Source organism: Hyalella azteca, unplaced genomic scaffold (genome assembly GCF_000764305.2).
Source record: "Hyalella azteca isolate HAZT.00-mixed unplaced genomic scaffold, Hazt_2.0.2 contig10988, whole genome shotgun sequence".
Lineage (NCBI taxonomy): Eukaryota > Metazoa > Arthropoda > Malacostraca > Amphipoda > Hyalellidae > Hyalella > Hyalella azteca.
Genome location: NW_025941001.1, coordinates 43149 through 57407, shown reverse-complemented (window position 1 = coordinate 57407; position 14259 = coordinate 43149). Strand labels below are relative to the sequence as shown.

The 14259-nt window shown below is 38.1% G+C and overlaps 1 protein-coding gene across 1 annotated transcript; it reads right to left on the bottom strand.

Annotated features, from left to right (window-relative positions):
- Nucleotides 1-8329: 8329 nt before the first annotated feature.
- On the bottom strand, nt 8330-13540 carry LOC108682261 (EEF1A lysine methyltransferase 2). Its single transcript, XM_018171398.2, has 6 exons — nt 13312-13540; nt 12512-12734; nt 11360-11464; nt 10253-10404; nt 9284-9363; nt 8330-8468 (listed from the first exon to the last, which is right to left on the bottom strand). Exons 1-6 carry the CDS (start codon nt 13380-13382, stop codon nt 8359-8361), a joined length of 741 nt encoding a protein of 246 aa, XP_018026887.1. The 5' UTR covers nt 13383-13540; the 3' UTR covers nt 8330-8358.
- Between the last annotated feature and the right edge of the window lie 719 nt (nt 13541-14259).

Sequence of the window (14259 nt, the reverse complement as noted above, 5' to 3'; positions counted from 1 at the left end):
TTAGGGCAACATGAGGCAGCGCCCCCCCCTTTTTAAAACTAAATTTGTGATGAAGTTTTAATTGATACGAGCTGGTTCTTTATTTTTTTAAAGGTACAACTAATGAGGAATGTATGACGTGAATTAGACGCCTATAGAGTTATTCAATTTTTAATGAAACACTATTTTGTAAAAAGTGTCAAAGTGGGCCCATTGCCCCACACCTGGGGCAATGGGCCCATGGGCTTGGGGTAAGGCTGTGAACGCTGTGATGCGTTCACCCTTGGTCCCTTTACCACAATTGCATTTTTTCCGTTTAAAAATGATAAAACAACACTTTTCAGTTAAAAATAAGAAAAATGTAATAAAAAATGACATTCATTCATTTATTAATAACTCAAAAAATCATATCCTTAACTTGAAAAAATATACTCTTGGCTTAAAAAATCTATCGCTGACGTGAAGAAAAATAGTTCATTGACATAAAAATATGTATCCTTGACTTGAAAAATATATCCTTGCGATAAAAAATTCGTCCTTGACATGAAAAAATGTATCCTTGACTAGAAAAAAAGCATTTAGTTGATCAGAAAAAACTTCGTTCCAGTTTCATCCATAATCCACATATTATGTGCAGAGAATTCGTACCTAATGGTGATTTCAGCCAACACCATAAAAACTCATCAACTTTTGGCTCATTGGTGTTGACTGCAATCAACTTTTGGCAAGGCAAAAACTCGACATGGGGTCATAAATACGCATAACTAGAAAGTAAACCTGCTGCTTTGAGGCGGCAAGTAAAAAAATCATGCAATATGAAGAGTAATTTGTAATTCAAAAAGCTAGTCATAGTTTGAAAAGGTCATTGAGACAAATCTAATTATGTATAACACAAGACTTCACCATGGGCGCTTTGCCCCGTGACACGCGTGGGCCCGTTACCCCACTAGGTATCATTTCAATTTATATCGTGTCAACATTTTATTTTAAAAGCTAATAGTCTAAACTTGATCTCAAAATTATCCCTATAAATATTACTTCCAAAATATAATTCACAGTAATTTCAAAAGCTTCATCTACAGTAATCGAAAACAGTTTTATTTAGCAGCAACAAATTTTTTATCTGGGCTTAAACAGTTATTCACAAATAACTTAATAACGCAAACACTTAGCAAAACGTAAATCCGTACACTTCATCCCAGTGAAACTGTCGACCGGCGGTAGAGAACACGGACCAATATCCGCCATACTTAGCGAGAAAACCGCTATGGGCCCATGACCCGCAGTGGGCTCGCTGCCCCATGTTACCCTACAAGGCTACAGAACAATTCAGCCTCACGGTAAAAAATTCTTGAAAGCAATGCAAAACCGCTCTGCGGTCCAAATTTCATCGGTAAGCGAGAGCTTCAGTTTACCGTAAAAATATATCAATACAAAATATATCAAAGTCCAATAAAAGCAATACAATTTTGTTCCGCTGACAACAATCCAACAGCAAAAAAGCAATTCATTTTCCCAGTAGAAAAACATTTATAATAAATAAATTTTGTTGCACAGTAAATATCCAACAATAATAGAGCAATACAGCTTCACATCAAATATTTTATAATAATGTGCCATTCAGCTCCGAAATGAAAAAAAATCAAGAGTCGAGCAATTCAACTTTGCATGACGCCTTATATAGTCCTCGCCCTATTGTAGGCTGCTGAGGTCTGAATAAGTTGGCTCATGCCACTTACGAGACACAGAATTACTGAAGCATGTCATATATAGATCGGTCGCACATACAAAAGATGTGATTCAGAGATCACATCAGCCGAGTAAAACATATAAAAAATTAAATCAGTAATCACTGCAGTGAGTGACAGAGAACTCATTTTCTCGACCGTCCGTGAAGTCACGGACGGACGAATTAGTCTCGGACGGACGGACACGATGAGCACAATAGTGCCTTTTTCCATAAATGAGAAAATACACTAAAAAGACAGGCACATAAAACTGATCGTTGGCCACAAACGCGAGTATTTTACATGTTTTCATGTCGCAAGAAGGCTGAATTCCATCACGGAAATTATTCTAAGGAAGAATTCCAATTCTGGCAAAGAAATTTCGCTTGTAAACTTCGGATTATCACGAATCAGGCTTTCATGCATCAAATTAAGTTAAGCAGCCGTAGAATTTGCATAGAGATCTGCAATAACTTGTGCATAAACCTTATTAGCTATAGCTCACATATACGCATGAGCATACGATATAGCTATTTTTTTTTTAGCTTGTCTTTATGGAGTTGACACATGCAGCAACAGGTGGCCTGTGAGCAGCAGTTATGTCGCATTACTGGTAGTGGTAGGATGTATTTTAGGGGACTCTGTTAATTATGTCGCATTACTCGTAGTGGTATAGGATGTATTTTAGGGGACNCTTATACACATCTAGATGTGTATAAGAGACAGGTGGTATAGAGTGTATTTTGGGGACTCTGTTAATTATGTCGCATTACTCGTAGTGGTATAGAGTGTATTTTAGGGGTTTTGCCGCATTTTTCTAAGTAGTATATAGGGTGTATTTTAAAGAACTATATCAATACGAGAGCTCGTATGCCTTGGAGTATGTTAAGCATACACCAAACCTTCTTTGTAGCCTACTGTTTTCATACATTAGATGTAAGTGAATGAAAAATTGACGAAGCCTCGAATGTTTTCTGTTTATTCGGCTAGAATCAATGAAAAATAATTCATCATAATTCTATACAGGCCTCAAAAGAACCCTGCACCATATATTCTTGAGAGGTCATTTAAAATGAGTGAAAAGTCCAATTATTATGATTTCTGGAAAAATAAAATATTAACATTTAAGAAAGAAAATTTAATTCTTTTAAATCGTATCTCGAATCTTCCACCGAATTCCGAATAAATTACATCCTCTATGACATAACCGCCGTATTAGTGATTCTAGCCTCAGTGTGAGAATTGAAGGCAGCCCACGTACGCGTTACGATAATTTGCCGGTCATGAGCTCTATGGAAAAATGTTTGATAATTCGTAGACGGAATAATGTGACACGCGGCGTTCATTCCAATCAGTTTTATTGTAACATTTGGCAGCATTGAGCTTCTTTCAGGCCAATATACTTTTAAAAGCTTCTAAGTTAAGCCTGTTCATGTTGTACAAATTTTGCCATTCTGTGCCAAAATTATTTAAAGAAGTTGATGTTTTAATATAATTCGAAATTGACTTATTAAAATTGAAGTCAGCGGAGGCTATGATTCAATTTATAGCCGTTCAAGCACTCTTATGTTACCCGTCATATAAACGAATTGCCGGGGACATTAGCCAAAAAATGCAATCTTCAAATCTGTGATGAAATTTTCTGACCGACGTCATGAAAGCTGTTTGAAAATTCAAGAAAAAATGTCACCTGATAAGTAATCACAATAATGTGTATAATATTGACGACGTGTTCTCTATAGACGTATTTACTTATATCGCAAATTCAGCCACGACGCGTGATTCGGTTCTTTACTCACATGCCATTCTACTTTACTGCCCCAGACGTCGATATTCTGAACCGCCGAGCTCTGCCTAAATTTTTTTACGTCGACGTAACTACCGCAAATTACATGAAATGCAGCAGCAGGAGTGAGCTCACGAACCTATGTTCTTCCTTATTCATAATGAATGAGATCGTCGATCCTGGAGAAGCTCATGCAATTGTGTTGTAGTCATCGATTACAAGAAAGCAGGTCAAGTCACGAATTTAAAGCTTGTCGATAAAAAAATTGATGAGTAAATTTCATGCATATCAATGAACCGTCGTTCTGGTATAAGAACTCTTACATGATGAGGCAGTAGCAAGTGTATATAGAAAAAAATTAAAGATGAGTGACTGATGCATGGAAAATTATTCATAAAAACTGAAGCGTCTGATGTTTTATTGTCGGTGTAAATGAGCTTAGAACTTAAGAATATTGAATCGCAGTGCGCTGACCACCAAGTGCAAAACTTACCTCGATTTTTACCTGAAATAGTGACGGCTATCTGTCAAATATTTTTATCCATCGGTAGCTTAGACAAGTACTTGAGCTATTGACAAGTAAATATGAACATATGGTGTATTAATTAACAATATTTAGGCTAATAACTTAATAACATTTGATAGGTTTGATGGTGCACTGACCTCACGCTGGACCTTGGCGATAGTTTGCCGACGCAGCACCTCCTTCGCTATCAGCGGCAGCGTCAGGTCGGCTGAACACACCGACACTCCGTCCTCGTGTGACACCAGCTTCGGAAAAAGTGTGAAAAATGTCAGAAATCAACATGTTACTCCAGAAATTTATTTAAAGAATTATACGCAGCGTTATATTCTTTTATTATTCATTATAATTTTAATTGCATGTTGAGTAAAAATATTTCGTAGCAACAGAGTCGATTTCTCTAACTAAATTTTTTTATGCTACACCAGGTTAAAATATATTGGTCATGATTTGCAACAACACTGACAGCAATTTAAATCGACTTTAATTCAATAAACATAAATTTGCTTATTTTATTAAAAAAAATAATTGGTATAAAGATGCTTGTGAAACAATGGCATATTTTATTTTAAATGTAGCTAATACATACTTTCTACATATGTACCGGTATTGTTCTTTGATTTTAATTTGGTTGTCGATAATAATGCTTTCCTGTCTTAAATTTCACAAGTAGTGTTAAAAAAGAAACAAATTAGACTTGCAAATTCGACTTATTTGGAAGGTTCCGAGTAGCTACAGCGTGCCCGATTTCATTTAAAATATTATTATTTTTTTTCATCTTATTATCAGTGCCTGTCATAAATTTCTTAAAGTAGTTATCATACCGCCACGATTTAACTTGTTGAAATTCACCGAGTACATAAAACAGAATTTTTGACGCAGTTCACTTTTCTCTCGGCGGCGAATTTAGTTTTTTTACAATTATTTTGTTAGATACATTTGTGTGACTGCATGTATTAAGATTTAAAACTATGCAAATTCTTATTCGTTTCTAATACTTCAGTAGAAAGAACGTTTGTTGATAAGCAGAAGGCTTCATTTTGCCATGTTCTTAAATACCAACAATTGAACAGCGTAAATCGAAAATAAATCTAATATTTACGAACCTGCAGAGGGGTACCGAGCCCAACGTCCCTGTTGTGGTGAGACCGAGGGTGGATGGCCCTACGTGTGAACAAGAGGGGCGTCAGGCTTGTCATCCTTGTGACGGGAGGAGTCAACAAATCTGTAGAAGAATTGACAACTGCGAACGACACTGCCTTGCTGCCTGGAACCGCTGAATCTGGGCTGCCTTTGGTCTTGTGAGTTATGGAAACTTCGTAATTTTTATTAGAGATATTGTCTGCAGCACGGATGTTTGGTGTGAGCTGCGGGGTATGTAATACTGCTTCATTTGGGATGATTGAAAGCTCGTTGACTTGAGTCTCAACACACGTTGACTTAGAAAACTGGGATGTTGAGGCTAGAACAGCTACAGGCTCAGTGCAAGTTTGGAAACTGCCAGGCGATGAAAGTTGGTTGTCATTGTTTGGAAGAACGCTGTGGCTGTGGGGTACAAGCGAGCAATTCACTTTAATATCTGAAACAGTAGATGCTTGATAATCTGACGTCACAAATATTTTTTCTCTCGGAGGATTTTCTCGCTGCTCTTCTTCAGGCTGGCGCGGTTTTTTAGCAGGACAATAACTGCTGACGCTCTCGATTGTTTGTTTGCGAGGTACGGTGGCATGAATGGACTGTGTGAGTCGATCCTTTGACGATACGTTGCTCGATCTAGAATCTTTGTGCACTTGCTCGCGTCTATTTCTATAAGTGTCGTTCAAAATCAAATGAGGTAGATCGAACAGGCCTCTTGACCAGCGTTTCAAGCTAGCAACCGAATATGTTGTCTTGGTCGGGTACGGCGTTACTCTGAATTTCACCAGAGGAGGCGGGGAAAATTCTGAAAGCTTCGATGTGAGATTTCCTTCAGTTTCAAATTGCCGGTAATCTGACGGAGTCAAAACGTTAACGCTAGGACTACAGCTACCGCTACGTGGTCGACGGTCGTGGTGACCAATTTTGGCTGCTTTTCTGTTAACTTCTTCGCAAAAAATATAAATTCACTAAATTTACGTTACTAATATCTTATCCAGTCTGGAACTATTTAAAGTGTAGTGGTTTATCATTTCTGGAAGGATTTAAATCGAGTCGACGAATAACTCAACTGTATTAAAGTGTGCGAAACGAAATATTTTTCTGAATGTAATTACACGAGAACGACAAAGTTTGTACGCTATCTTTGTCATACCGCAGAGTTCCTACATGATTCCTTAGAGAAACCAATCGTACCTGTGTGGTAGAGTTCTAATAATAACTGTATTACAAACGTTCCTTTCTAATAATACGTTGACAATATAATGTAAATAAGGATGAACTAATGTTTGAGTAAAATTCAATGCCCGAATGTATGCTCAATCTTACGGTAAGCAAATCAGTTTAAATGACACATTTTTAGAATTGATATTTAGATGATACCACTTCGAACGAGTCTGGATAGTGTAAGGTTATCACTATCCATAAACATTGAATCAAACAAGATAAATGGTTTACGATCAAGTTGACAAACAATAGTAAAAATCCCGGAACGAGCCACGATCAGGAAAGATTACGTTTAACAAAGATTTTTCTAACAGACGAATGAAATCGATCCATGGTTAAATTTATTAACCACCTTCTACATTAATTGTGAGCATCTTGTGCGATTTGAATTTTCAACACAAAAGATCACGTTATTGTTAATGGAGTCCGCCCGAGAACGTAAGCTGTTACCGTAGAACGAAACATGAACCTCTCAAATGTTGTCGGCTTTCTTCAACATTAAATTGTGAACCTCGAGCCATTTTCAGGGGCAATTGTTTTTGGGGGCGGCGGGAAAAAACACCCGTCACATCCAGACACGAAACTCTACCAAGTGTCACTGGCGGCACTCGAGGTGTCGACTGACCAAGCCTCTCTCCAGTGTTTCGTCCGGTCGTCATGGAAACCGTGCCCTAGACAGTGAAACAAATTCATGGCCAATAAGCGCTGAGGAGAAATGAGAGTACATTTATTAGAGGCATGATTATCGAATTTATTGCATCCAGGTCACCGGAAGTACGAACAAATATTCACGCTGTTATCGTAGGTTCAAGGACGCTCTTAAAATGGGGTTAGACAGCTTTGTATAATTTACAAAAAGGAAACGTCCATGCAACGCTTTAAATCTTAAAAAAATTAATAACATTATGAAAGCATGCATATTTAAGTGGAAAATTTACATTATACCACGAACTATCAATTTGTTCAATGAACTGCTACTTCGAGCAGCATTTACTGCAGTCATCGTATCACTTAGTGCACACTTCACAGATGCGTTAGGTGCATGGCTGTGTTAGGTGCATGGATGTGTTAGGTGCATGGATGTGTTAGGTGCATGGATGTGTTAGGTGCATGAATGTGTTAGGTGCATGAATGTGTTAGTTACATGGCTGCGTTAGGTGCTTGGATGTTTGGTGCACGAGTGCGTTAGATGCAAGAGCATTTAGTAGTTAAGAAGAGTCCACTAGAATCTACGAATGCAGTGCAAAACACAGCTAGCATTCATTGATCTACACTTGAATGGTACAGCAAGTCTCCAATCCATCATTCATTCCGATGCATCATAAAAAAGTTATACGTGGTGACAGAACAGCAAATCTCCCTCTAGATTACCACGGTCCCTCCCATTATGTTTATTTTCTGGTGACTTGAGGAATGAATGCATTCATGCCAGACCCACAGGCTTGAAGACTGGCGACGAGAAACTGAAAGAAAGAAAATTCCAACGTTTATATTTCCAATGAAAAAGTTTCGTCTTCAGTTGGAAATTCAGTAACGCATATAACGCAGACATAGTCAATTCGCACGTCTTAATTCGCAGGGTAGACATTATCAGTATATTCTTCAACGTATATTCTCGAAAGACTGTATCACAAATCATGTAGACAAGAGTCCGCCACAGATCCATTATGTAGATCATTTATTTCCAGCCCATGGCAATTGATTTATTTCTTCCGAATGGAATTGGACAACATTTAACTCGGCTTCCAACATGAGCTATTAATCAGAGCCAATACACCTTTTCCAAATACGTTCATATCGTTCACGAACGTGTATCAAAACTATTAACATACTTGCGGAATCTCAAGCTCAAAATGACACTGTTACCGTTTTCAATAGTCATTGGAATAAAGAAGTTCACAATAGTAAAAATTATAATTTATTAAAAAGTGATGGTAATGCAATGTTATTTTTTAACACAAGCAATAACATAATTAATAAGATCAGAGTTGAGGTTGGGGCTTCTTCTTGAGGACCAAGGAGGTGACCAGCGAGCCTGTCTTGCCGCCGAACCTGAAGCTCGGCGTGGGGATGCGGTGCAGCTTCACGAAGTCTGCACAACCGACAACCAAAAATAAATCTAACGACCACGGCACAACCAAATCACAGGGTCTAACTTGGGCCAGATAATGTAGTAAAACATCACGTATATGAAATAAAAATCCATTGTTTAGATTAAAATATACTCAGATTGAAGAAGGGAAACAATCTGTGTATCATAAGCGATGCTTATCTACATTTGTACAGGCAATCATCGAAAGCAACACAATAACTGAATAGATAGAAAAAATATGTATTGTTGCCGTAAATAATCTACGATGTATGATATCTATATCGTTTTCTATACTAAAAGCTGGTATGTCTTTACCTTACGTTTACGTTACACACATTAACACCACACAATTCTAGCTGGCGCTTATCATGCTCATCTAATCGGCGTGTAGAAAAATCTATTATCTCTCATTACTACCACGGTACGTCATTTATCATTACGGAAATTAGCATAAAATTACACAAAATCAATAAATAACAATTAAATAAAATTACAAAATTAATAAATAAAAATTGAATAAAATTACAAAATTAATAAATAAAAATTGAATAAAATTACAAAATTAATAAATAAAAATTGAATAAAATTACAATTTAATAAATAAAAATAAAATAAAATTACAAAATTAATAAATAAAAATCGAATAAAATTACAAAATTAATAAATAAAAACCAAAAAATTTACAAAATTACTAAATAAAAATTAAATAAAATTTTAAAATCATTTAGGAATAATCAAAGATAATCTACAATCATCAACGCTACGATTACAGGACCAGTAACTGAAGACCACAGCTGCCCAGGCATTGCACTCACAAGGATCGCAGTGCTGCAGGAGTTCGTCTTCAGTCCAGTTGCAGGACGTGATCACAAACACGCCACCGTCAGCCAATAATCTGCAACATTACAAACGCTCAGCATTTCTTCATTCTTTTTTTAACGTTTCATCCAATTATCAGCAAATAGTTCTTCCGGGGCTCATCGCACATTCTCGAAAGCTTATCGATTTTCAGTCATTCTTTGAATTTTCATTCAAGAAAAAACGTCGGATACTTAAGAAACATTTGAATGGTTATTATTTGTCGATATTCATGAAGAGAGGAAAATTCAGTTATAAGTTAGTTTTCATTTCGCAGCTGGAATTCAGCAAGTGGTTGGAGTGAATTTGGTGGCAGCTAGTGAATAATTTTGTTGGAAAAATATGCATGCGTAGAAATATATTCATGAACGCTCTCAGCTCGATGAAAAGAGTGGTATTAAAATACACTACATTAATTTAAGTCATTCATTCCATAAGCCTTCTACCATCAATAAGCATTCTATATTATCGAATAGATATCGAAATATCACAGCAGGCAGGCAAGTACAAATGGTGGGCGAATTCTACTGCATTAACTGAACAGCATCACTACAATCCTCAATCCAGCTCCATGCATATTCATTCAGAAGATAAAACGATCTTGTTATAACAATCTGATACTTAATTCTTGTGCAATTCGTTAACAAATCCATTATATCTAAGTTATACATCATATCTATATATGATGTATAACTATACCTACTATACCCGTACCTATAACTATACCTAGCTATACCTCACCTAGATGTAATAATGTCACTAGATTGCTTGAATCGCATATTCACTAGAAATTTGAAAGCGAACTGACGATGGAGCTGGTCTCCGAAACGTTTTCAATAGAGAAATGCTGAATTTTTGTGGAGTTTTCTTCGCTTTTAAAATTCTACTTACCTAGATGTATACACACATCTAGGTGAGCTGATCACCTGTGCACGTTGCCTAGGTATGCACGGCGCGCCAGACACGCGGTGTCGGGCGTGAGGCTGACGGCATCATAGGTGCCTTTGTCGTGGCACACCGCGAACTGCCGCCCCAGCGCCGCCACCGCCGGGCCCGCGCCGCACGCAAGATCTGCGCGCTGCAACACGCAGAGGTCATAGATATTTGCTGAGGAATGTTCGAGGTACATGCAATGTGTGTTGAAGGGATATTTAATGTGTGTTAAAGGGACATTCAATGTGTGTTAAACGGACATTCAATGTGCGTTGAAGAGATATTCAAGGTGTTAAACGGACATTCAATGTGTGTTGAAGGGATATTTAATGTGTATTAAAGGGTCATTCAACGTGTGTAGAAGGGATATTTAATGTGTGTTAAACGGACATTCAATGTGTGTTAAACGGACATTCAATGTGTGTTGAAGGGATATTTAATGTACGTTAAACGGACATTCAATGTTTGTTGAAGGGATATTCAATGTACGTTAAACGGACATTCAATGTGTGTTGAAGGGATATTTAACGTGTGTTGAAGGGATATTTAATGTGCGTTAAACGGACATTCAATGTGTGCTGGAAGGATATTCAAAGTGTGTTCACTCTTCAAGGGACATTCAATGTATGCTCAAAGGAGATGCAGTGTAGTTGGAGATCCAATTTTTGCTAAAGGCGCACTGCAAGTATGCATAGGGAAGCCTGTTTTAGGTTAGCTAAAATTAAGGCATGTTTTGGGTAAGTTTCAGGCACATACATTCCAAATTCCAGGTGTGTTCATTTCATGTTTAACGTATGTCGAAATATTTCATATTCATTGTGTATTCCAACGTTCAATGTATGTTCGAGGTACATTTAATGCATGTTCAATTCATACATTGTTATATGAATGAACAAAGATTGCTGAAAGCCTGTTTGAGTTTCGCTTAAGCCACGTCTTGAGCCCGTTTCAGGCGCGTAAATTCCATGTTCAAGGTAAGTCTTATTGACATAAAACTTCCAGTGTTAGGTCAATGAAGTGTACAGCGAAAACAAAAATAATGTGCATCTGCAGATGTCCAAGTACCGCTCAATATACGAATTATACATATAGACGCGTACCTCATAAGTTATTTTCTTGGTCGCCTTAAGGGCGGCCGCCCTCGCGAGTGCGACGGCCTGCTCACTGTAGTCCACCCCCGTCAGGTCGGAGAAGCCAAGCTCTGCCTGGCGTAGCAGGCAAAAGCGGAACTTATATTCTCACCTTAATTGAACCTTGAGGTGTTAAATAAATTACTGAATTCCGGACGAACGTAAGTGTGATTTGAATCATTATTTTTGTCTCCATTACGTTGAAAGCATAATCAGACATGCACTTGCAATAAGCTTTTAACAATTCAGCCTGAATACATTTTCAAGCATAATTCAATCACGCCAAAGTAAGTACATAAAGCCTTAAACATGAACAGACGTAAATATAGCTCCTTAATAAAATTTATGCTTAACTTCTACTTTCAGCTCTGAAAACACAACTCTGCATTCTGCAAGTATAGCTTCAATAGTCATGAAAGCTTTGCTTCGAGTACAGGCTTTCGCAAATGCGATTTAAACTCAAGAGAAATAGACAAACAATCCTATAATTCGAATAAAAATTTTCGAGAGGGAGGACGATAAGATCAACAAAACGAAGGGCGAAGGCAATAATATAGAATAGAAATAAGCAAACAAAATTAGTGGAGCGTTTGTTCGACGCTAAACAAAAAGAAATAAGGTATTACTTTAGATTAAGTGCATCCAAAAAAGGGTGTTTTTTTAATTATATGTTTTTTGGGGTGTAGATAAAGAATCTGAAATACGTTTTTGGCGGTCAGCATCGGAAAACCGATTTTTTCCGATTTTTTATATATTTAGATAAAATGCAAGTTAAATATTGGCCCAATATCCGTGGATTTATAGCGTTTTTAACTTAGCCTCGGTGACCCATATACTCTTGCAACCATGACATAGCAGGCACCCATGATATTGCAGGCAACCACGACATTGCAACCACGGTTAGGTTAGGTTAGGTTTTTTCGCCGATTTTGCCGATTTTTGCCCGATTTTTTTTTGACGAATTAGAGCCTCGGGGGAAAAAATCGGTTTTCCGATGCCGACCGCAAAAAACGGATTTCAGATTCTTAATCTACACCCCAAAAAACATATAAGTAAAAAAAACTTCTTTTTGGATGCACTTAATCTAAAGTTTTACCAGAAATAATAATGAGAGTCACGCACCAGTTCTAGGAGAAAGTGACCGTTGCCAGTGCCCAGGTCCAGCACGGGCAGGGAGGTCTTCTCCTGCTGGGGAAGAGCTGGGGAATACAGGTCAGCACTGGGCTCCCAATCCTCAACGAGCCAAGTGATCACACGTTCCTCGCTCTCCTCACCAAACCAAACCTCACCGATGTCCCCACGCTCCTCGAACTCCCGCAACTCTCCTTCGTACGTGTCGTCCCAACTGCAATCGTCATTCTCAGGTCAGTTCGCGAATTTTTCGTAGACAATTACCACCTATGCAAATTCTTTACGCGTCATGAACGGTTTTTATCCTATGATGAGATGATTTATGGCAGGTTCTAAATTAATTTCAATACCATCACACACACTCCCTCAAGCTCTATTTTGTGTTTAAATCCAATTAATTTGGAATAACCCGGCAAGCAATGTAGTCACACGTTATCTAGAGCCCACTGGCACGAAAGTATAACGAGGGCCTTATCATTACGCTTTTCTCAACAAGAATATCAATTATATTGCTTATCATTTAGATAAAATGGAAATTAGTCGCATTTAAAATCAATGGGTCATGCAGTCCAAATATTGACACACATTCTTCCCAGGCAACGAGCAGAGAAAGAACGCAGCACTGAACGGATCCGCTTCGTCCGTTTCACTGAACGGACGAAGCGTCCGCTCTTGAGCAGAGGACGGACGCTACTTTGTCGGGCAAAACTGGGTAAAGATGATCAACACATGGTCGAACAGTGCACAGCCATTTGGACAAGTCTCAATCATTTATCTGAGTGTGTACTTACTGTTCCTTGGTTCCCAACTGAGACGAGGGCAGTTCCTCTACTGTGTCCGTTGTACACCCAGTTGATGTCATCTTCAGACTGGCGTCTAAGGGGTCCAAAATGTTCAAAAATTGTCAAGACCAAAAGTGAGAACTGATTTCGATACTGAAAAGCATTCAGTCCCGTGTTAGTGGTGAGAATAAATTGGTTCAGATTTTACTTCTGAACACTGGTGAACACGCAATTTAAGTCGTTTCAAAGTTTAGAGATCAAAAACAATTTTTTATCTACACGCTTCCATTCCTAAGGAACTATTGTCCATCTATTTTCATTTCTCCTCCAAATATTTTCTCGCATACGCAAAAAATTCACCTATCATCAGTCTTCTTGAAATAAATTTAAATTAGATGTTGTCACATAGTCGTGTTTAGATTGTTTAGAACATTTTAAATTTTCTAGGGGAAATAACACAACGGACTACGTCAGGATAGATAAAACGATTAAACTGTTTTCATTGATGTTCCTCGTATAGCCTGAGAACCGAACAAGATGTCGCTCGCACGGCGGTTTGGCTGCCATTTTGACCAGCGCGGCAGAAAAAAGTAAAGCAATTAACCTAAATTGATAACAAACAGGTGCTCAGAATCCAGAGATAGCACATCAGCGAGGTGCTACCGACTGCTGGAACCAAAATTCCCGACACAATAGGCCTTATTCAAAGACTTTTGCGGGACGTTCAAAATAGCAGAGGCCACGCCTAACTCGGTAATTTCGTGTGTCAGCCTATCTAATTTTCTCCGGGTCTTTTCAAGTCCCCATTCAATTATATTCATTTTCGAGATATCAGCTAGAGAGAAAATAGCCCCTGCTGGGTTACCCAGGGAAGGCAGTGTCGTGTTCCCTTAGGTGCTGGTCTCGGCCAGCCACCTACCCTGGGGCACGAGCAGAGCAAGAAGGCTCCAATGAATC